At 39.7% G+C, this 22,161-nt stretch overlaps 2 protein-coding genes across 2 annotated transcripts; both read left to right on the top strand.

Moving 5' to 3' along the window:
- The first annotated feature begins 678 nt into the window (after positions 1–678).
- Positions 679–17,607, top strand: kif11 (kinesin family member 11). Its single transcript, XM_084736037.1, has 27 exons — positions 679–841; positions 1,075–1,183; positions 3,798–3,927; positions 4,166–4,263; positions 4,362–4,440; positions 4,575–4,760; positions 4,960–5,084; positions 5,197–5,287; positions 6,681–6,826; positions 6,936–7,032; positions 7,203–7,298; positions 7,496–7,584; positions 7,764–7,851; positions 8,349–8,422; positions 9,416–9,530; positions 9,983–10,054; positions 10,227–10,362; positions 11,584–11,756; positions 13,128–13,253; positions 13,346–13,501; positions 13,999–14,138; positions 14,324–14,484; positions 14,579–14,697; positions 14,976–15,198; positions 15,341–15,513; positions 15,852–15,962; positions 17,314–17,607. The coding sequence occupies exons 2-27, from the start codon at positions 1,110–1,112 to the stop codon at positions 17,425–17,427; spliced, it is 3,192 nt and encodes a 1,063-aa protein (XP_084592163.1). The 5' UTR covers positions 679–841; positions 1,075–1,109; the 3' UTR covers positions 17,428–17,607.
- A 2,609-nt stretch (positions 17,608–20,216) lies between these two features.
- LOC146315037 (uncharacterized) lies at positions 20,217–21,147 on the top strand. The gene has a single exon (XM_084736519.1). The coding sequence runs from the start codon at positions 20,284–20,286 to the stop codon at positions 21,145–21,147; it is 864 nt and encodes a 287-aa protein (XP_084592645.1). The 5' UTR covers positions 20,217–20,283.
- Positions 21,148–22,161: the final 1,014 nt, after the last annotated feature.

Below are 22,161 nucleotides of genomic sequence, written 5' to 3'. Positions count from 1 at the left end.
AAGTACAATGCAGAAAAGCAGAAAATGGAAATAAGTTAGGTACTTCAAAATTGTACTTATGTACAATACTCCACTGGTTTTACACTAAGAAATTAAACATACCGCACTCATAATGGGCTGAAATTCACAATCCTTACCTGATTCAAAAGTTTTTTTAATGAATCCTCATTCAAAATAACTACAATTAACAATGAAACACACTAATTATATTTTAATACTTGTACTGCGGTTATTTCAAGGTAATTAAACGACGTTGTTACCTGCACTCGGCGGCAGTCGTTATCATGTCAAACCATCGCCATCTAGTGGAAAGATGGTGGTATACATATGTTCGTACCCAAAGATTTTTGAAAATCTCGCGAGATTTGTACGCCTTGATTCTTTGTTCATTGTGCGCGATATACAAACTAATCATGTTTTATAATTTGACATCGTTGTAGTTAAATTATGGGTAGGTTTAATGGCAAAAAACACTTGGTAAGGATTAAAGAAAGATTGTGTTTATGGTTAAAATGATAACTCTCGCGAGAATATTTGCCGGTCAGGGATTTCCATGCTAATCTCCCGCGATGCTTTGCGCCGCACGAATCACTAGTCCTCCGGAACCAATGGGGTCGTTTGTTTGACCGTTACTCTCCTGTTATTGGTTCAGCGAAATTTAAAAGTACTGTTTGAAATGTTTCTAGTCGGAGGTTGCAGAGCGCCAGAAAGTAAAGAAGAGACTGTGTTGTCTGAGGAGGAAGAAGACGTTAAATATTTTACTTCTAAGTCATATTAGTGGTTGAAACAATAAACGGATTATTCGTAGAGGGAGAGGAAGATAAGTGATCACTGTCATTCGGTAAGTTTCTTTGGATAAACGCCAATTAACCGATAACGTTAGCTAATTGCTACTTTTCACTTGTCGTTGGACACATTGCTGTCATCTATTTAAATGTTATGCAGTGTTACCTTCTGTAGCTGCGAACAAGCAGATTTTTGCCTCTACAAAAGTTTTTTTTTTTTAATATCGTCTCAGGGTCGTTTGTGTACTCGTTTAATGTGTGTAACTCTTTACGTTACCGTTACTTACAGACTGATTGTGCAGAGGAGAGCATCTCTCTGCAACCATGGCTTCACACAACCTGAGCGGAATTAAACGGGAGGAAAAGGGGAGAAACATCCAGGTCGTTGTCAGATGCAGGTATGGAGAGAAAAACAACTTAAATTTATGTTTATCTTTACTGTTGTGGATGGTGTGGGTGTGTTGTGGGTGACACTTATTGAGCTACTTAACGCTAGTGTCAGTCACTTTGTTCTCAGTAAGATAAACTTTATTGATCACAATAATTAACTTGTTACGATAGGTCAAGGATCAAAATTACGGGTAGAAAAACGCGACTGATAAATAGCAGTGCTAGAGTATAAAAATATATGTAGTAAAGGGTAATTGCATATGTATTCCACACATGGTGTTGAAGCATTATACTAAAAAAAATACTACCTTGTAAAAAGGATAGCTGCACAGAGATACAAGCAGCAAATTTATATAATTTAATATTCTGCAGCTCTGACTGAACCAAATCAACTGACATCCCTTTAACAACAAAAACAAAGAACAGTTCTGACTCTTCAAATGTTGATTTAGTTTTTCCAGATAAGTTTGTCAAAAAAGTTCACAAATATTCTTTGACTTTTGCAGAGCATTTGCTGAAGACTTAAAATGAAATGATTGTTGTTGTTGTTGTTATAGCTGATATGTATCGGCTATAATCACATCAGAATAAATCATAAATAATAATGTAAACTTCCTGTTACTGGCTGACAGTTTATCATCCCTAATCTATTGTGCATCTCTATCTTATCTTATCATTTGGCTGGTGGATGAAAAATATAAATTTTCTCCATGCAAAGTTTAATTGTCTTGTACAAGTTTAAATAAAATGCATAAATAACAAACAAAAATAGAGTTTCATATGCATGTTTATGAGTTTAATTTCCTTGGTGAACTGACTTTAAAGGCCAGGACTAATCCCAGAGTGGCCGTGTTATGATCTTTTCTGCATAACCAACATTTTTATGTACAGTTTGCCTGTTTAGAAAATGCCTCTAAAGCCTTATTTTGGTAAGTAAAATGTGATCCTGAGGCAGAATTATTCTTATCCCAAAATGTGTGTCTGTCATGTGATGTACAGTGGTTAACTTGAGCCACAGAGCTAAACATCTTTCCATCCTCAGAACCCAGAGGGCTGTTTAACAACGATCTTAAAAGACTTTTTTTTTAACCGTCTGGATCAAAAAAATATTTCCTCTGTTGCCCCATGAAAAGATCTGAAGATAGTTCACACAAAAGCGACATTTCAGTCATTATCTCTTCACCCTCATGCCGATTGAAGGTCGGGTTTAGTTTTTTTAGTTCACAAAACACTGCTGGAGTTTCAGAGAAAAAACAGCGTTGCAGAATCTCCCAAACAATGGAAGTGAATGGTGACCAGCTTTCACATTAAATTACACTTTAAATGATTCTGTTGTTTAAGAGAAGCTTTTCAGATTAAAGCTTTTATCCCAGCTGTCAGTCTGAGCAGTGTGGACGGATTTAAATTTGAACACTGAGACACGGATGTCTAATAAATGTCCATCATCTTTCAAAAACACTAAAACCTACACACTGATCCTTTAATGCAGCACTTCTGAACAAAAGTGCACAGACCGAATAACAAACAAGATTCTTAGACTTTTTATGGACTGATATGAGACTAAATCTATAATATCAGCCAAGTGTTGTTGTGCAGCTTTTTTTTTTTTGTGGTGACCCACTTTTAAAAAAATACAAACTGCTGCAACCCAGGTCATAATAGGCCTAATCAATAAATCTTGGGAAGAGTTAATTTGTGTATAAATTAAAGTTTCTGACCACTAACTGCCATTTCTGCTTCACCTTATATTATCTTGATGTGTGTTGTTGAAAACAAATCCACGTGTTAAATATTTTATAAATGCACTTCATCTTAGTTAACAGGTCATCTCATTGTTTTTATTTTCTTTATCAGAAACAATTTAGGACATTTTAGCCAACTTTATAAATGAAACACAATAAATGCATTTAGGTGGAATTAACAGGCTCTCGATTTTTCCTCATCGTTGAAACAACATATACATTTTAAATGCTTTATAAAAGGTTACTGCAGATATAAATCTTAAATTTACTGAATTTCTTCCATTGTTTTTTTTTTTTTGGCCTTTTATTGAAATCGCAATATGGTTTTTTTCCAATTTTAAATCACAGGTCCAATATTTGTTAAAGGCAAGATGTGTCAAACTTTTTAAATGAATGAATGAAACGGATGTCCTGTCCTACAAATCAGATTCTACAGACATTAAAAAAAAAAAGAAATTCTTCATTTGGTACAAATTCCTGCAAAAAACAAAAAATCATTAGTCATTTTAACATGTTTCTCAGTCAAAATAGGAATAATAATGTAAAAATGATAATTTCCTCTAATATTGCATATCATAACATAATTGTAATACCAGTCAAAATAATTACAATTAGATATTTTTTCAAAATTGCTCAACCCTAGACCCACCTGTGGGTCATGACCCAGTCTCTGTGAGTTGTACAAACTACCAGATGTCACTGCGTTTGAAGCCCTGAAGCTTCATAAGGCTTCGTCTTTCCATCACTGCTGATGTCCATTCATATTTGTGGACATGATTACTTTGTGAAAGTAACGATAGATAGTAAAAGAATTTTAAGTTCATTGTCCTGCAGATGTAGTTCAGAGAAGTCGGCTCTGACTGCTGCGTTTTGTTTTCAGGCCTTTCAACACGGTGGAGCGCAAGTCGTCCTACGGGGTCATCGACTGCGATTCAAACAGGAAGGAGGTGATGGTGAAGACGGGAGGGATGAACGATAAGGCGTCACGAAAGACCTACACGTTTGACATGGTGAGTGGATGCAGAAGTGTTCTCTTTTTCCCTCCACAATATAATTATTGCTTCTTTCTCTCAATACATAAGAACAATAATTTAGACAATAACACTGACAATCCTTACAAAATGAAAAAAAAAATGGAAAAAAAAGAAAATTGACACAAACAAATTGAGTTAAAAAAAAACAACAACTATATAATAAAAAGGAAGGAAAAATGATAATACAATGTAAAGGAATTCTCTGTGTGCTCAGGTATTTGGTCCAGCTGCCAAGCAGATTGAAGTGTACAGGAGCGTCGTTTGCCCAATTCTGGATGAAGTCATCATGGGATACAACTGCACCGTTTTTGCGTAAGTGCATCTCTGTCATCTTCGTTTCTGCCCTGAACTGAGTTTATGAACTTGAAACAAAAAATATTCATCAATGGGTTTCCTGCTGTCTTGTTCAGCTACGGTCAGACTGGAACAGGAAAAACATTCACCATGGAGGGAGAGAGGACTCCAGACGAGCAGTTCACCTGGGAGGAAGTGAGTTTTCGCTCGTATTTGGGTTATTTTCCCCCCTTCTTTTTGTTAGAGCGGATCAGATTTAAAAGCATGATGAAATGAACTCTCAGACAGTAACTGAGCTGAAAGTGCTGATGTCTTTGACTGTTTTTCAGGACCCTCTGGCCGGCATCATCCCCAGAACGCTGCATCAGATCTTTGAGAAGCTCTCTGAGAACGGCACAGAGTTCTCCGTCAAAGTCTCCCTGCTGGAGATCTACAATGAGGAGCTGTTCGATCTGCTCAGCCCCACCGAGGACGTCAACGAGCGGCTGCAGCTCTTTGACGACCCGCGCAACAAGGTAATTCTCGAACTGGGTCACCCCGACGAAATTAATAAAGTTCCCTGTTGTTTCATTGTGGATCTGTTTTTTTAGATTCCAAACTCTTGATGCCATCAAACGTTTAATTAAGGGGGATTATATCTATTCAAACATGTGATATCAAAAACGGATCAGTGTATTGATATTTTTGACAAACGTTCTGTGTGGTGTGTTGCAGCGAGGTGTGGTGGTCAAGGGTCTGGAGGAGGTGACGGTGCACAACAAAGATGAGGTTTATCAGATCCTTGAGAGAGGAGCAGCCAAGAGGAGGACAGCGTCCACGCTCATGAACGCCTACTCCAGGTAAACTGTAATTTCTGTTTCCAGAGTTTAGCAGTTTGCTGGTTTATTCGCAGTGTTTTACTTATGTGACACTAACTTCTGCTTCGTTTTCCCCTCTTGTGTTTCTGTTCAGTCGCTCTCACTCAGTGTTCTCAGTAACCATCCACATGAAGGAGATCACTCTGGAGGGAGAGGAGCTGGTGAAGATCGGCAAACTCAATCTGGTAATAATTCTTGTTTAATATGAACAGTACTGTAAACCAGAGGGAATTGCGCCGACCACACACTGGAAGACTCAAGTCTGCCACCGAAAGACAATTTGCAAAGTCTTAGTTTGTGACTAAAAACTCTGAGACTTCACTGTGGTCACGATTTACAAGACTGAAACTAGAATCCCTTTGAAATTATTTCCCATCATGCTTTTGGTGGAAATACAGAAGAAGAAAAACACACAAAAAAAACTCACAGATGTTGCCTGCAGCTGCTCTTGTGTGGCAAGAATGACAGAGTTCCTGCAGCTGGTGTTAGCATGTCTTTTACAATAAATATAGCTAGCATTAGCATTTTGCATATTATTGCATCATATCACATTCATTTGCATACAGTCCAGTGGTTGGGTTGGTTGGGAGAGATCAGCAGCCATATAAAAGGTAGATAAAGAAATCTTTAGCCAAGTAGTCTTAAACTAGGAACATCATATATTTAAAGTAAAAGTTAAAAAAAAATCTCCAAAGGGAGGAGGGTCAAACTATTTAAGTCTTTACAATATCAAACTAATATTTATATTTCTACATTTATTTTCTTATTCTTTTACTGATTAATTGTTTTTATGGCACTCCTGTGACTCTGTATAAGAACTCCTGCAATCCAGAGAGAAGCTCAAACAAACTATGTTCATATTTGCAAGTCATAAGATCCTCCAGTCAGAGAGGCTCACTGATGCCTTAAAAAGTTCCAATCCAGATAAAGATTCAGAGCGAGAGCATCAACATAATCAAAAAAATAAAGAAAACATTAAACTAAAACATTAAAAGTGTATATCAGTATACTGAACTCCGTCTCCTGCAGTGAGTGGCGTCCTCCTGCCACACGCCATGCTGACTGCATACGCATGACACAAGAGAGGGAGATGCTGGAGAGAACGCATCTGTTGGTTCATGCAAATAGTGAAGTTCAGAGACATGAACACTGTCAACAACCAAGACTAAAAATTACAATAATATTAAACATGTTTGACATTAAAGAAGACAGCTCAGACTTTGATGACCACCTTACACCAAACCATCGTGATGACAGGAGCGTGCCTTGAATCTAACTAGACTCTTATGTTTAATTCCAGCAGTGTACTTGTGATAGTTTTCCAATGACCAAAACACAGATCCTCTAAGGGGATCAATCAGTTGTGTCTCTCTAACATGAGTTATTAGGCTAAAATATGAAAATTATAAGCTGTGAGTGGTGTTTATTTTACATGTGTCAGTTCCAGAGAAAGGTTTCTCTTTTTTTCCATTTACAGAGTAGAAAACTAAAAATCAGTTGCACGATAAAAGTGTCAGAGTAGTTGAATTAGTAAATGTCACCGCAGTGAAATGGTGTGAACTTTCCTCCCTCCTCCAGGTGGATCTCGCCGGCAGTGAGAACATCGGGCGGTCAGGTGCGGTGGACAAGCGAGCTCGCGAGGCGGGAAACATCAACCAGTCTCTGCTGACTCTGGGCAGAGTGATCACCGCTCTGGTGGAGAAAAGACCTCACGTCCCGTACAGGTAGAGTCATGATTCAAATCCCTGACCCTGGTTCTGGATGTCTTGTGGGTCTACAGCTGTTATTAGTAGTTAGATAAATTATGTGGTATTATGTGTACTCTTCCCACAGAGAGTCAAAGCTGACCAGAATCCTGCAGGACTCACTGGGAGGACGAACAAAAACCTCCATCATCGCCACCGTGTCGCCTTCCTCCAGCAACCTGGAAGTACGTTGTTGTCTCAGTGGACACATGCTTCTGTTGCTCAGGAAAAAAAAATATCTCTATTTTGAAGTTGTTTGCTGAGTTTTTAAACTTTAGAGCTTCTACAGATCCGGAGCACTTTGCACCTCTGATTCAGTCCACACTCAGTTGTAATATTCTCTCCATCTGTGCAGGAGACGCTGAGCACGCTGGAGTACGCCAGCAGAGCCAAGAACATCATGAACAAACCTGAAGTCAACCAGAAACTCACCAAGAGGACGCTCATTAAGGTAGACGAGATTTAAAAGACACAGACTTCATTCTCACTCTTAATTAGTTTAAAAAAAAAAGATTTTGTATTAGAACAGTTCAGTAAAGTATGATATCAAAGCCAAGTTACTTGCTGCATGTTAGGAAATGTTTTTGATTCAAACTTGAAGTCAAGCAACACATTCACATCAACGTCTTTGTGTTTCTGTCCACTCAGGAATACACAGAGGAGATTGAGCGTCTGAAGCGCGACCTGGCTGCCACTCGAGACAAGAACGGAGTTTATCTGTCTGCAGAAAACTACGAGTAAGTCACATGAAAGGACACACAGTTTTATTTGTTAAAATGGGCCTCATCCTTTTAAAGTTGAATCAGTAGGATTTGTCCAAGCTGTTCCTAAACGCACCAGAAAGACAATTATTATTGCCTTTCATTCCCAGGACGTCAAATATCAGTGAACTGACAGCCCTGTGTGTGTTTTTCAGGAGCATGATGGGTCAGATCACCTCTCATGAGGAGCAAATAGTAGAGTACACTGACCGGATCGCCGCCATGGAGGAGGAGCTGAAGAAGGTACTTTTAACCTCAGTTAGTTTTATTTCACAGAAAATCATGTTGACATGAGTTAGAAACATGTTCCAGACCTGCAGGTTGTTGCAGAGACTCTGTGGAAGTTCAAACACAGCTTAGTTTGAATTTAATCTGGGAGTTTCTGTGTTATTGTGAAATAGTAAACATTAAATTACAATATTTTAGCCAATTCACACACATTACCTTCTGTCTTACTTTTCATCAGTGTTAGTTGGTTGGTAGTTGTACCAAACAAACATGTTTTCTTTCATCTGGAAAACAAGATTTTGTGGGACAGATAATCTTTGCAGCACTACAATTCCTCATTTATAATGCTATTTTCATACATTTTTCCTTATTCAAAAAAAATTGCAAAATGGTTGTGCGATTGTACTTGGCCATATTGCGCTGTTAATAATATTTTGATTAATTGTGCAGCCCTATTGTTATCATGGCTTCCACCTGCAGCAGCTGTTCACACACTTTGTTCCTCTCTGCAGGTGACTGAGCTGTTTGTGGACAGTAAAAGCAGACTGGAGCAGTGTACTGCCGACCTGGACGAGAAGCAGCAGAGGTGAGTGATTGTTATTACACATACATACATGTTAACACATCTTTTACATGTTAAATGAGACTGCACGTGGTAGAAGATGAATGCTTCCCAGTGTTTAAACCACATAAAAGTAAAGCATGTACATATAATCGCTAAAATGTCATTTAAGTATGAAAAATAAAAATACTCATTGTGCATCAGTGTTTTACTAATATGCCTGATGTTTTTGAATTAATTTTACTGCTTTATAAATCTCTATGTTGCCTTTGGATTTGCTCTTTCGCTGTCGATATTCAATGTTTAGCTCATTTTAACTATTTTATATATCATATTCTATAACATCATGTCTGTAGTGTGGTTATTCTGTGAGAACCATGCACGCCATGTTTTGTTATTTATATGCTTTTATTATGAAGCAGCACTATCAGGAAATATTCTCAATTGGGATTAGGGTTAGGGTTTCATCAGTAGTAACTTGACATGACTCCTACAGTACAAACGGAGAGAAACTAAATTTCAAAGCTCAAAGATTTGGTTAGAAAGTACAAAGGTGCTGAGAGCTGAACATGGAGACTTTGAAAACCTCTTTCTCTCTGCTCTCCTGCACACATGAGTTGAGCATCACAACACTCGCTTGTTTTAGGGGAAGAAAAAGAGGGTAATCACATGTTGACTGCAGCAGTAGACACGTCACCGCAGCTCGCTTGAAGCCTGGTCGGGCTAAATAAATGGTTAACTGCAGTTTTAGGTGCTTGAATATCTTTAAAATGCACTTTGAAAATTTTTCAGAAGTGCTTGAATTTGACATTGGGAAAGATAACGATACCTTGATATTACCCCTCCCCCATTGCTCTGTATTTTATTTATTTTTTTTCTACAAATGCCCTAATAGTCTGTGGTGTGGTTGAACGGGAAGAGTTTGAAAATTTGTAACTGTAAGTAAATAAAGTTGCAAGACAAATGTTGTGGTTTAGTAAATGTACTTGGTTATATTTCCACCACTGCATATTTCAGGCTGGAGGAGACGAGCCAGGACCTGCAGCAGACGAAAGAGAAGCTGAGTCAGGAGGAGTTCATCTGCTCAGAGCTCACATCGGCACAGAAGACACTGTACAGCACCGCCGGACAGGTACAGACCAGCTCCACTAACGCTGACATATGATGCTTTTATACACTTGACTGCAAGTCGAGTTCATAACCACTGAGTATGTAAACATGTCACTGATCTGATATGTTAACTATATTTAGATGCATTTCCTTCTCTTTTTTTTTCTAATTTGTTCCTTTTTCTCTTTGTGTACTTTCCATATTATTAATAAATCCCTTTACCCAGTAACCTGTAACTTCCTTATTTTGCTTTTTCTGACCAAACTTCCTTTCTCAGAAAAGCTTATCTTGTTTCCACTCTGCTGTTAAAAAATACTACAAACGTTTACCCGTCAATGTGATCAGCACCATGATTACAACATATTACCTCATTTTTTGTGTTTTTACAGATAATATTAAGTGGTGAATACTATGTGTGTCATGTTGCTGAGAATTTTATATTTTCATCTGTGTGTGTTTTGTTTACTCCTGCAGCTGCTGAGTACAGTGGACGCCAGCACCAGTGACCTGTCGGGTCTCCATGACAAGCTGGACCGGAAGAAAAAGGTCCCTTTTCAAACTGCACTCATTTTTGAGATTAACTGAAGAAAATTCTCCTGCCTCCAAAGATAAATTTAAATTATTGGATTATCAGAAACATGCATCGCCACAAAGCCGCTTTCTTGGCTTTTTGTAGTTTCATCAGGAATAACAAATGCACATTTGATTGGGATTGCAGGTGGAGCAGCACAACTCAAAGATCCAGCAGAGTTTTGCTCAGCGGATGGAGGGAGCTTTCAGCAACATGCAGCGCTGCATCCAGCAGCAGGGAACCAAACACCACGACATGCTGAGCAGCTACTCGCAGGCAGTCGGTACGATCATATGAGCTTTTCTTACGGTCTGAGCAGCTGTAGCAGAAGAGGAAAAATGGCAGGGTCATTAAAATCTAAAGGGTTCATCCTCTGAGGCTGATCGTTGAAGTCCTCCTGACAAACTCCCACACTATAAGGATGCTCTCACCATAAATTAAGTTTAACACCTTGACAGACCTGCAGGATTTAAGTCAATCATGGTCCAGTTTGCAATTAATGCCAAGTTCACACTAAAGGACTGTATCCCTAACTTTTAAACTCGCCATCAGGTTTTTGGAGATCACCAACAATACCCCCCATATCAGAGATAAACTGGTGATTGATTGCTATGCGTGAACCGTTGAAAGACGCCTTTCATGAGCTTGACGATACCTCACAGACGTCTGAAAGATATCAAGCACGCTCAGTGCTATAGTTTTGATTTTATGGGCTGTATGAGCTACATCTGTGGGCTGAGGAAACATAAGATAAGACTTGATATCATCTTAGGTTTTGGATATTTTTATATTGTGATATGACAGTGTTGTCTCTTCCTGATTTTAAAAGCTGCATTGACATAAGATGATCCTTATTAATCCTACAATAGGAATTATTTGCAGTATCACAACAGCATTGGGGTTAACAAAATGGAAAGAAGCATCAATAAATAAGTAAACAGGAGGAAAAAAACAATAAGGACAATATAAACAAGAAGCAGACTAATTTGCAGTAAAGTGAATTTTTCTGAACTTGCCTCACTGTTCTAGCTGTTTCCTTTACCCACTTAGTCATTACCATATTATTAATACATTGAGGTATTTGATAAAAAAAAATGTAATATTTAATTTTGTCCATAGTTAATGAATGGATTAATACTTCATACAACCCCACCTGAAAAAACAAACCATCCTGGGAAATTCAGTGTGTATAAATGCACAACAAAGTTTAGTGTTTCTAAAGTTGATAAAAAAAGGTATTTAAAAAAAGAGAGAGATTTGTCCATTAGTATTTAGATATGTTGTCTATACTGATGTTGACTCTAGAGTAAAGGCCAGGGGTTCCTAAAATCATTAGGACCATGAATATCCACAGAACATGTCCAGTGGTCTGGAAAGAGGGATAAAAAAAAAAGCCTGGGGACCAGAGACAAATTAACATTTAACATTTTGTAACGTTTGGTTTTAAGTTTATAAAAAGCATCTAACTTACTAATTCCGTCTCCCTCTCCTTCTTCCTGAGCAGACGGTTTGCTCGTGATGAACGAGGTGGCGCTGAAGGGAGCTCTGACCACCGTGGAGTCCTTGGTGGGTGGAGTCAGCCAGCTAGTGGCCGACGGCGTCGGACGTTGTCAGGACAGAGTGCGGGAACATGAAGCGCTGTGTCTGCAGGACAAGGAGAGCCTGCTGCAGCTACTGGTGAGGAGAGGACAGGACAGTTCATAGATTAAACGTGAGAAGGATGATGTCTGATCGAGTATCTATTAATTTGACTGTAATCCTCAAACTGATCAGTTTTCCCCTAACTCTAATTCTTATCATTAGTGACACTGGGTTTTTGGGAACAATGGAGATATTAGGGACTAAAAAAAATTCTGGCATCCGTGTATTGGTCGATGTTCTTGGGCTGCAGCTAACTATTACATTCATTAATCAGTTTTATCATTTTTTTCAATTAATCGATAAGTGTTCAGTGAATAAAATATATTAATCGGTGTTTACCAAAGCCCAAGATGAATCAAATATCTTTGTCCACAACCAAAAAATGTTTGTTTACTGTCATAAAGGAATAAAGGCACCGGATTTTCAAATCTAAGAGGCTGAAATCAGAAAACTTTGACTTTTCCTTAAAAAAATTACTCCTCGATTATTCAAAAAAAAAGCAATTAATTTAATAATCGATCAACTGATTAATCTTTTTTCTTAACACAATTACAAAGTGCTTCACAAAGAGATAAAATTAGATAAAAGCATTTTTAAAAAGACTGTTTTAAGAAAAGATTTAAAAGCAGTGATGGATGTAACAGACCTGATCTCAGCAGGTCGTCCCAGAGCCTGAACTGTTACCGAGAGGACGGCCAGGCTTGATGTCATGAGGAGCCTGGTCATTTAGAGCCTTAAAGGTTAACAATAAAATTTAATCGATACAAACCTCCACGGGAAGCCAAGGAATGGAAGCCAGACCGGGAGTGATCTCGTTTTCTTGACCTGGTGATAATTCTCGCAGCAGCATTTTGGACAAATTGAATTGGATGGAGGGAGTCCTGAGAAATACCAGTATAGAGGGTGATGCAGAAGGAAAAAATAAAAGCATGGACAACCCTATGTAAACCCTCAAAGGATGAGAATGATCTAAGTTTAGATATAAATTTAAGCTGGAAAAAACGTGACTGTACAACCCTTTTACTTAGCTGTCTAAACAGAGGCTGGAATCAAATAACTCCAAATTTCCTGCAGTTTGCTTTATGCTGTGTGACAGAGGAAGTGTTGGGCGAATCCTGTAACTGATATGTGAAAGGCGGGCAGTTAGAAAAAGTTTCATGAGAAAACTGTAATGGATTCATGATTGACCCTTGGGGAACGCCGTGAGTAAAATGTGAAGCAGGTGTCAAGGAGTTTCCAACATATTACAGCTTCATTCTAAGATATATTCCAGTCTAATATTCACATATCACAGCTATATCTTAGAATGAAGCTGTAATATGTTGGAAACTTCCTGACGCCTCCCTGGCGCCTGCTTCAAACCATATTTGACATGTTTTGTTTAATTTTATTTGTCTGTGTTTGCAGGAGGAGCACCGACAGGACATGGAGGAGGTCCTAGTGGCTCGGACTCTGATGGGTCTCTCAGCTATCAAGGAGCTCAACGACAATCTGAGAGCGTCGGTGGAGACGCAGCGAGCTCTGGCCGATAAGGTTGGTCCACATCCGGGTTTGGTCTTTTTCTCGTACACCCGTGCTGAACCCTCCTCATCATCCTTGCCATTCTCATTGTCTGTCCCTCTCAGGTGGAGGCGATGAAGGAGGTGGGTGTGTTCTTCAGCAGCTTGGTGCAGGAGCTGGCTGCGCTGCGGGAGGCCGCCGTGCAGGGCCTGAGCTCACTGCAGGCTGAACACGACCGGCTGGAGGATGAGATCAGACAAGCGCAGGAGAGACATCAGACGGTATGAGCTGACCTGTGAGACTCCATGCACATTTGCTGTACTCATTCTCTACATATTTCTCCTTTAACAGAGATCATTTTTACCATGTGGTATCAGAAAATGTTGACGTATCGATACTTATGACAACCGGTTCAGGCCCCCGTCCACACTATTTGGTTTTCATGGTAAAATAAATGTCACAGAAAATATTTTGATGATTTAATAATAAAGTCAGTTTTCATGCCATGCTGTACTTTGTAACAGGTATTCCACTGCAACCCTATCTGAGAATGTTGTGTAGATTTTTGTTCCAAGGCATTTCTTTAAAACTCATTGTTATTTTCATGGATCAGCGAATCAAGATTAATACCCTCTGCACAAGTTCTGTTGATATTGGAATCCACTTTTCACCCCTGTGATGCAAATTGTCACATTTCTATGTCTGTAAATTTTGTCACATCCCTACTTTATAACATTTTGAGTGAAACTAACACCCGTACTGTTCCTCTTTCTGTCAGGGTATGAAGCAGACCATCCAGTGCCTGCAGGACCAGCTCAACCTGCTGGCCTTGGAGGCCCAGAAGGACTACACCGACCTGCGCTCTGCCTCCAGATCTCTGCAGAAACCTCTGCGGGGGCTGCAGGAGAACATCAGCAGGTGAGTCACAGCAAATAGTCACAACATTGCTTGTCAAAGTCAAAACATTGTCATTCCCTGTCACAGGAATGTAGAAACTTTTGCATTAAGTTTTGGATTCATTAAATTATAATGTTAAAGAATTAAGAGTTACTAAAAGTGTTCGATTTCTTTCACTTTGTCACCATCTCGTGTCCTGTGTGCAGCAGCTGCAGTACAGTGGAGCGTCAGGCGTCGACTCAGGCAGACCTCCTCTCCTCCACCTCCTCCTCTCTGGCCTCCTCTCTGCGTCTGGCGGCTGATGAGAGCCAGCAGGCGCTGGAAGAGATGACGGGCTGCTGCTCTAACCTCCACAGCTCCGTGTCCGGTACCAAACTCATCATTTCTCCAGAGATCATGAAAACATTCATCTAATGTCTGCAGTTTACATTATTGTTGATGCTGTCGATCTGTGACTGCAGGTCTGGTGGAACGGGACCTCCAGTGGAGCTCCAGAGCCAGGGAGCACACAGAGTCTCAAGCCCAGGGACACCTGTCCCTCGTGGGGATGATTTCCACTGAAGCTCAGACTCTCCATCAGGTAAAAATGGACTCTGCTTTTCTTCCTTTTTAAGTTTTATTTGTTAAATCTGACTCTGGAAGGTTGTTTGGTTGAAATAAACCCATAATTCACAGCAGTAGATTTTAAAATATCAGAGCAGTGAGAGGGAGGTAATTGTAATTGTGTTGTGTTGTTTTGTGACCACATTGAAAGATTACAAAGTTGCCCTTTAATTCTACTGAAGGTTGAGGTTTCACTTGTAACAAACTGCAGCTTCACCAGGGAGATAAAACTGGACTCCTTCATCTTTTCTCCAGAACGTTGAGGCACGCTGCACCGAGCAGCTCCGAACAGCTGAGGAGAAGCTGTCCGCTCGGCAGGAGGAGGTGAAGCGGGCTGTCATGGACGTGCAGAACCAGACCTCCCTGGACAGGACGGTCCTGGACCAGCAGCAGGCTGAGTTCCAGGAACACTTAGAGAAGAGTCAACAGCTGGTCCTCAACTTCCTGCAGGAGGAGCTACAGCAGGACGTCCCCACCGGTACGCCATTTAACCTGAATATTTCTGTTTTTCACCTTTTTTATATTCTTAGGTTGAAGCTTGAATGCTCCACTGAAGTTACCGAAAGTCTTCGAGTGCTTTACATGTCCAGGTCCCTAACCAGCTCTGTTGTTGCCTTCAGGTGCCACCCCGCAGCGTCGGGAGTTTATGTATCCCAGGAAGCTGATGAAGTCGCGGAGCCGCAGCGAGCTGCTGGAGAGCCTGAGGAGGCAGCAGGAGGAGCTGCAGGCTGCCATGGAGGTGGAAGAGGAGGAGGAGCAGCATGAGGAGGACAAACACAGCCAGGTCGAACACGTACGCACACTTTTATTTATTCATTTTTCTACTGGAAGCAGTGAAAGACTCATGATCTGACCAGTTATTTGTGTCTGTAAATTAGTAACAGCCTCAGTTAGTATGTTTTATTGTTTACATTCATTCATTTTTATTGTTTACACTGATTAATTTAATTGTATTGCTATTCTGTTCATGTGTCTTGTTGTTTTCACATATATTTAAACTTTCATTTGATCTGAATCCTAAAAAATGTTTCCTGCTGCCTGTAATAACAGTAACACACAAATATTTTTTACTTTTTTAAGACAGATTAATTTCTGCTCCATTTTCACTTTGTCCCTCTTTCTTGTGTCCAGGACTCTCTGGAGGACGAGTTGAGCACTTGTAACGAAAGCTTGGCCACAGAGCCGTCCTTCATCGACGAGAACCTCGTCTTCAACGAGAGCAAACGCCTGCCCTTCTTCAAGGTGAACTGCAAAATAATTCAATATTTTAATTAAAGATTGAAAAAGCTTTATATTGGGAGGTTTTCAGCAGAACATCTGGGAAATAGACGTCTATTTGTGAGGTTCTCTTCTGTGAATTCATGGACATTAAAACATTAAAGCTTTAAACCTGTTTTTCACCTGCAAATAACAGGATTATTTTAATTAGTTAGCATGCTAATTAGCTTGGAGGAAGCAGCAGCAACTTCAGGACATGCTTGACACCGACTGACAAAACAGCAGCAAAATCTTAGTATCATCTTAATGTGTATGAATAGTTGAATATTAATGTACAGTGAACAAAGCTTGGAAGCATTCTGTACAGCCCTACGTAATGGCATCGATAAGAAGCGGTGATAAGGCTGAGGGCATGTAGTTCTGATGGATCGGACAGTGCGGAACTGGTTCCCTTCTCTCATCACAGGGACATGATTGTTGCTTTTCAAGTTGACGTAGCTGAAAGTGATTATTTGGCCGTGTGTCTTGGGTGGAGCAGCTGATAACAACAGGCTGGCCTGCTTGACATGCTGTTAGCTGGTGATATTGTAGAGAAAAAGTGAACATAACCTACTACAGAGGGTTGTGTTGAGTGTGTGTGTGTGTGTGTGGGGGGGGGGGGGGGGGGGGGGGGGGGAGGGTTCTATGAACAATCTCAGTGTCATGGGCCCATAAATAACAAACTAAGACTTGTCTGAGGGCAGGCCCACAGTCTCAGTCCTGGAGAACCCATGAGACATAGTGAAAATACCCAACCCAGTTTCTCAGACATTTTATAAACATTGCAGCCCCAGATTAAACATGACTTGTCTTTTGTCTCTGTTGTTATTTGATAACAAAACCACTTAATATAACAATTTGTATGGGGGAAAGTAAAAGTTGAGTTGAATTGAAATGGAGGGTGAGACAAACAGCCATGATGACATTACTCAGCCTACACTGGCTGATGACATCAGAAAAGCATGCAGAGTTATGGCTCGGAAATCCACGGGGAGGAGTCTAAAAAATGCAGAGGGTCCCACCCAAACCGGCTGTATACTGTGGTCCACAACTTTCAAGCTGTTTCACTTTCAAATTCAAACTGTTGTAAATGGTTTATAACAAAGTTATCGTAGCAGCCTAATACAAAAAAACATGCATATTGTGCTTTAATTAGTCATTATAGACAGACCTGAAAAAAAGTGAACCCCCTTTATTCACTTTTATTTGGTAATACAGGTCAAGAAAGCAGGCTGAGATATACAGGTGAAGCTGTGCATCAGGCCAGAAGCTGCTGCAGTTTGGTGACAGCAATGTTCATAACTGATTCTGTATCCTTGTCATTTCTGTTTTCCAGCAAAAGAAGGGCGGCAAGAAGGAGTCCAAGATCCCGGCCAGGTCGAAAGCATCAGAAAACGAAGCTGCGTCAACGCCACAGAAATCCAGACTGCCACTCCGCTGTCAGAACTAAAATTTAATAAACATAAATAATATGTTCTTTTAAACTGTTATTACTGTCCAACTCCTCCTCATACTTTTAATCATTTTGTTTTCTAAATGTCATGAGCTGTCACTGTTGTTGTAGTATCATAATTTTCTTGACATTTTTCAAGTTGCTTGTAAAATTAAAGAGATTTATACTTGTTTTATACTTTTGTGAATCATTCTTCTTATTATTATTATCATTATTATTATTTATTATTATTATTTAATTGTTGTTGTTGTTGTTATTATTTATTATTATTATAATTCCAGTACATGCAGTTTAAAAATACTGTGATTTGCCCTTTTTTAAATTACGAGAGCTGAACTGGATTAATCATGTTTGTGCAAAATGAGGAACTGAGATTTGGTGAAGCAACAGGATCTGCTTCAGTACCCACAGATGCAGCACTTACAAACTGTCCACTGGTGTATTTCTGTTCATTTCTAGCTGCTAAAATACAGTTAGAGAGTGGAATTTTTTTTTTCTGATATCACCAACACTGACACTTTTTACAAACCACATGAAAGATGTTGCTCTTAATTGTGACGGCAGCGTTTTTCTGTAATTCTCAGACAGTTGAAGTTCAGCGGTAACTGCATGACGTAAAATGCTGCAGTCGTGTAAAGTGAGCAGATTGTTGTGAAATAAACCCAGCAGGGCCTTGAACTGCTTTATTTCACAGTTACAGCCTGTTTATTGTACATTATCCCGATTATTACAAGGTTACTTACCAAAAAAAATCACACATTTGTGACAAATATTCATTTTAAAATGATTTTATGGCTTTATTTCACAATAGTGACTAAGTCACTTTACATTATTCTGCTTGTTACATGACTACCCTCCAAAGAAACATCAATTTGACACAACATCTTAATTTTAAAATGACTTGGTGATTTTATTGTTCCTTCAGAGTCTATGATCAGAACTTTGTTATTGCAAAGTTGGTCTGTTCTTCCTAACAACCATTAGAATGCTGTAACTGACCAATCAGATTGGAGTCTTCAGTAAATTCATGTAATAAATTACATTAGAGGTACAATATATAGTAATTTGACTTACAAAAATCAAATTAACTGAAATCCTCAACAGAACGTGAACACGAACAGTTTTGACGTTGGGTCAAAGATGCTATATTGTGTTGCAGAGATGGCTTGATGCACATTTTTGTACATAGTTTTATATCCATTCTCGTATTTCTATTCATTGTTTGTTTTCCATACATTGCAGTTGCATATTTTTTTTATTGCTGTTACATATTGTAGATAAGGCACATGCACTTTTACATACTTATTTGTTATTGTTATATCTCTTTTTTTTTATATATATATAGAATATGTAGTAGAATTAATGTATTTTTACTTACTTCATATTTCCTATACTTCTCTATGCTCATATATATTTCTTGAACGGGAACACCAGTATGTCAACAATTTCCCCCAGGTATCAATAAAGTATTTCTGATGTTGATCTACTAAAGTTAGCATGCTAACCACCTAACTTTGGCCCGTTCTGTCCTGCAGTACCACTTTGTACCTCGGGGGGTGATAGTGAGTCACTGCAGCATCCAGTCTTCCCTCAGTCCAACGACGCTGGGGTAGTTTTCTTGCCAGGTTTGCCCCCTGGCACCCCAGGGCTGCCTTGACCGGGCCTTAAAACCTCTTCCCATAGGTCAAAAAAGCTCTTTTGTTAGCTGTGTAAATACAGACGCTCTCATGGTTCTCCACACTGCTAGCTACACAGCTAACTGAGCTAACTAGCAAATGCCAGCTACAGTTAACAGCAGTTAGTGATTACTCTTGTGATATGTTGCCCCCTATTTTTTGCAGCATTTATTCAACAGGTGGCCAATTCTTACCTATTGCACCTTTAATTTGCATTAGTTTATATTAGACATTCAATAATTTATAGCCTATATGTCTGAATGCTGCTTTGCAATTCAAAGTGTCTTTTAGTTTTATACAATAAAATCCTTTTAAAATAAAGAATGTGCTTGTTGTTGCGACTCATAATGATTTCCTTTGGTAATGGAAGAAAGCAAGAATGGACATTTTCCTCTAAATGTTCTTGAAAAGGAACTCGACCAAGCAGATGTGGTAGCCGTTGATATGAAAATAAAAATGTGTAGTTTTGACAAAATTTAGTGCTGCATGAAAAAAAAAAAGGTTTGAGTTGATAACTACTGGATTTCTAGAGTTATGAGTGAATATGCACACTGCATGGAGGCAAACAGAGTTGAAGCCCCCCTTATAATTTAAGAAATGCACCTTTAACTGGAACTGCTGTCACAAAAACGAATATTTCCATATATTCTTTTTCTCTGTTGCTCTGTTAAATACTTGTACCAACGCGGGATGTCATATGAACAACACACCCTCTGCTACGTTGGTTAAAAAAAACGTTTCAGGTCAAATAGGGACGAAGGGAAATGGGAGGAAAATGCGTGTATTTCACTTCCGGTTTCTACAGCGGCGTAATGATCGAAAATCACCAAATACGTTCTGCTCGTGACATCTGAGCTCACAGGAAAAATGGCTGTCAAATACTGCTGTGTTACTGCCTAAACATATATCGATTCACCTTACAATCCCTATATCCCTTGTCATTTACTTTAAATTAGAATGTAAGCTGAAGTACAGAAAACCCGCGAGGTTACACTTCCGGTACAGTAGGTGGCGGTGTGTGCGTGAAAAAAAGGAGGACCCGCCATTAAAGAAGAAGTGTTGTCAGAACGAGGAAGAAAGGGTGTGACGGCTACGCGATCGAGGAGCTGAAAGCTGTCGAGTTTTTTTCGCTGATATGTCGATCGATATTCTTTGAAATTCGTGCCGAACTGTGGACATGAAGAACCAGAGGGTGTTTTGGCTGCTGCTGCTGGCGGTGTTGAACTCTGCTCGAGCCCAAATACCGGCATACTTCCTGAATGGCGGTGATCTCCAGCTGAGGCCTAACGTCAGCGTGGCTATCACCAGCATCCTGTGGAAACACGAAGGAGACCTGCTGGCTGAATGGATCGAGAATAATGTTCCCCTGACATATTATGGGGAGTTCAACGGCCGCACCGCCCTGGACATAAAGACCGGACAGCTGGAAATCAACAACACGAATGAAAAAAATGACAGAGGTTTGTACACATTGGAGATCAACAACAAGGTTCATGGTGAGAGCTATAATGCTAAACCGATCATAAAAGTGACCAAACCTTCTATATGGATCAGACCAGTGGCCTGTGATGGTCAGCAGGACAACTGTACCCTGATCTGTGAAGGAGCCACTGACGAGGCAGAACCTGTCACCTACACCTGGTGGATGGACGCAAAGATGATGGAGGGAGAGACAAAGGAGCTGATTGTCTTCAAGGCTGAGACAAAACATGCTGAAACCTTCACCTGCACGATGAAGAACCCAGTCAGTGAGGAGGTGAGCGATCCCATGAAGAATCCGTTCTTCGATGATACCCCACCCAGCAGTTCAACTGGGACAATCGTGGGTGTCATCATCTTCTTACTTATCATTGTGGGTGGCATAGTAGTAGGGTACTTGAAGAGAGACACCATCAAGGCTTGGTTCTGTACATCTGGAGCCGCTAATACTGATTCTGCAACCGCAGGTAAAGAAGAAAAATCCACCACGCCAGCTGATCAGACGCCACTGAATAATGGGGAAGGCGGCGATAAGACGAATGTGACGGTGGAGAATGATTGAGTTTTGTCCCATGAGAACAGGATCCCATCTGCACTCCTGTGGCACCTTCCTCAGCTGCTGCTGACAGTTTTACTTTGACTAAGTTTTCAGCTGTGTGCACCATCGACTGTTACTTGCAGCAGAAGAGTTTTCATACTGTCTTCTCAAAATATGAAAGCTGGTGGAAGAACCGGGAACAACATGAAAACCAGTTTTTATTTTCTTGCTTTAAAACTGCTCCCTGTAATACATGTTACTAATGTGAGGGGTGGGATGATTCTGAAAATATTACATATGAAATGGCTGAGAAGGGAAGATGGATGAATGGATAGATGGATAGATGTGTATTTTCATCACATTGGACAGCAGTATAATTGGCATTTATTTTACACAGTGATGACAATCCCATAATCCAAACAATTAGAGCCAAATGCGTCTGTTGGCAAGTATTGGTCTGTTACCACTATATGGGTATCTGTGTGTATGTTGTCCAGTATGCAATTTTTTTGTTGTTGGGGGTTTTGCTGTTGTTTAGAACATATTACAGATTCTGACTAATTTTTTAAATGTAATCAGCATTTTTTCTTAATTTATGTATACATAAGAGCCTGACCGAAATATTGGCCGACCGATATTATCAGCCTGTCACACAGATAGCAGTCCATATTCAGATTGGCGGATATGTTTTCCGATATGCTTTTTTTAATCAAACATAATGCAGATAGTTTTTTGTTTTTGAGCTTTATAGGCAGCATTTTGAGTGTATTTGAACCCTTTCTTCCACACAGACACTCATTAGGGCATCAATTTCAATATTAAATCGAAAATCGATTGAAATTTGCATTTAAGGGATCAGATCAACAGGCAGAATTGTCGAATGTGTTTGATTTCCTCTGCACAATCGACTTCATGCACTGTGCTCTTTTATTTGTAAATGTTATAGACGGTATTCCTGCCTTTGGTCCATATCTTTGTCAAGTCTTCTTCAACCACATCTGAGGGATTGTTGCCAAAAAATGTGTTTTATGTACATAT

The sequence above is a fragment of the Lutjanus erythropterus genome, chromosome 14 (genome assembly GCF_056507025.1).
Source record: "Lutjanus erythropterus isolate fLutEry1 chromosome 14, fLutEry1.hap2, whole genome shotgun sequence".
NCBI classification, from domain to species: domain Eukaryota; kingdom Metazoa; phylum Chordata; class Actinopteri; order Lutjaniformes; family Lutjanidae; genus Lutjanus; species Lutjanus erythropterus.
This window is presented reverse-complemented; position numbering and strand designations above follow the sequence as displayed.

Coding starts and splice junctions, on each gene's coding strand:
- kif11 (XM_084736037.1), top strand. CDS start 1,110: ATGGCTTCACACAACCTGAGCGGAATTAAACGGGAGGAAAAGGGGAGA. Junction 3,928..4,165: donor AGACCTACACGTTTGACATG/GTGAGTGGATGC, acceptor CTGTGTGCTCAG/GTATTTGGTCCAGCTGCCAA. Junction 5,288..6,680: donor AGATCGGCAAACTCAATCTG/GTAATAATTCTT, acceptor TCCCTCCTCCAG/GTGGATCTCGCCGGCAGTGA.
- LOC146315037 (XM_084736519.1), top strand. CDS start 20,284: ATGAAGAACCAGAGGGTGTTTTGGCTGCTGCTGCTGGCGGTGTTGAAC.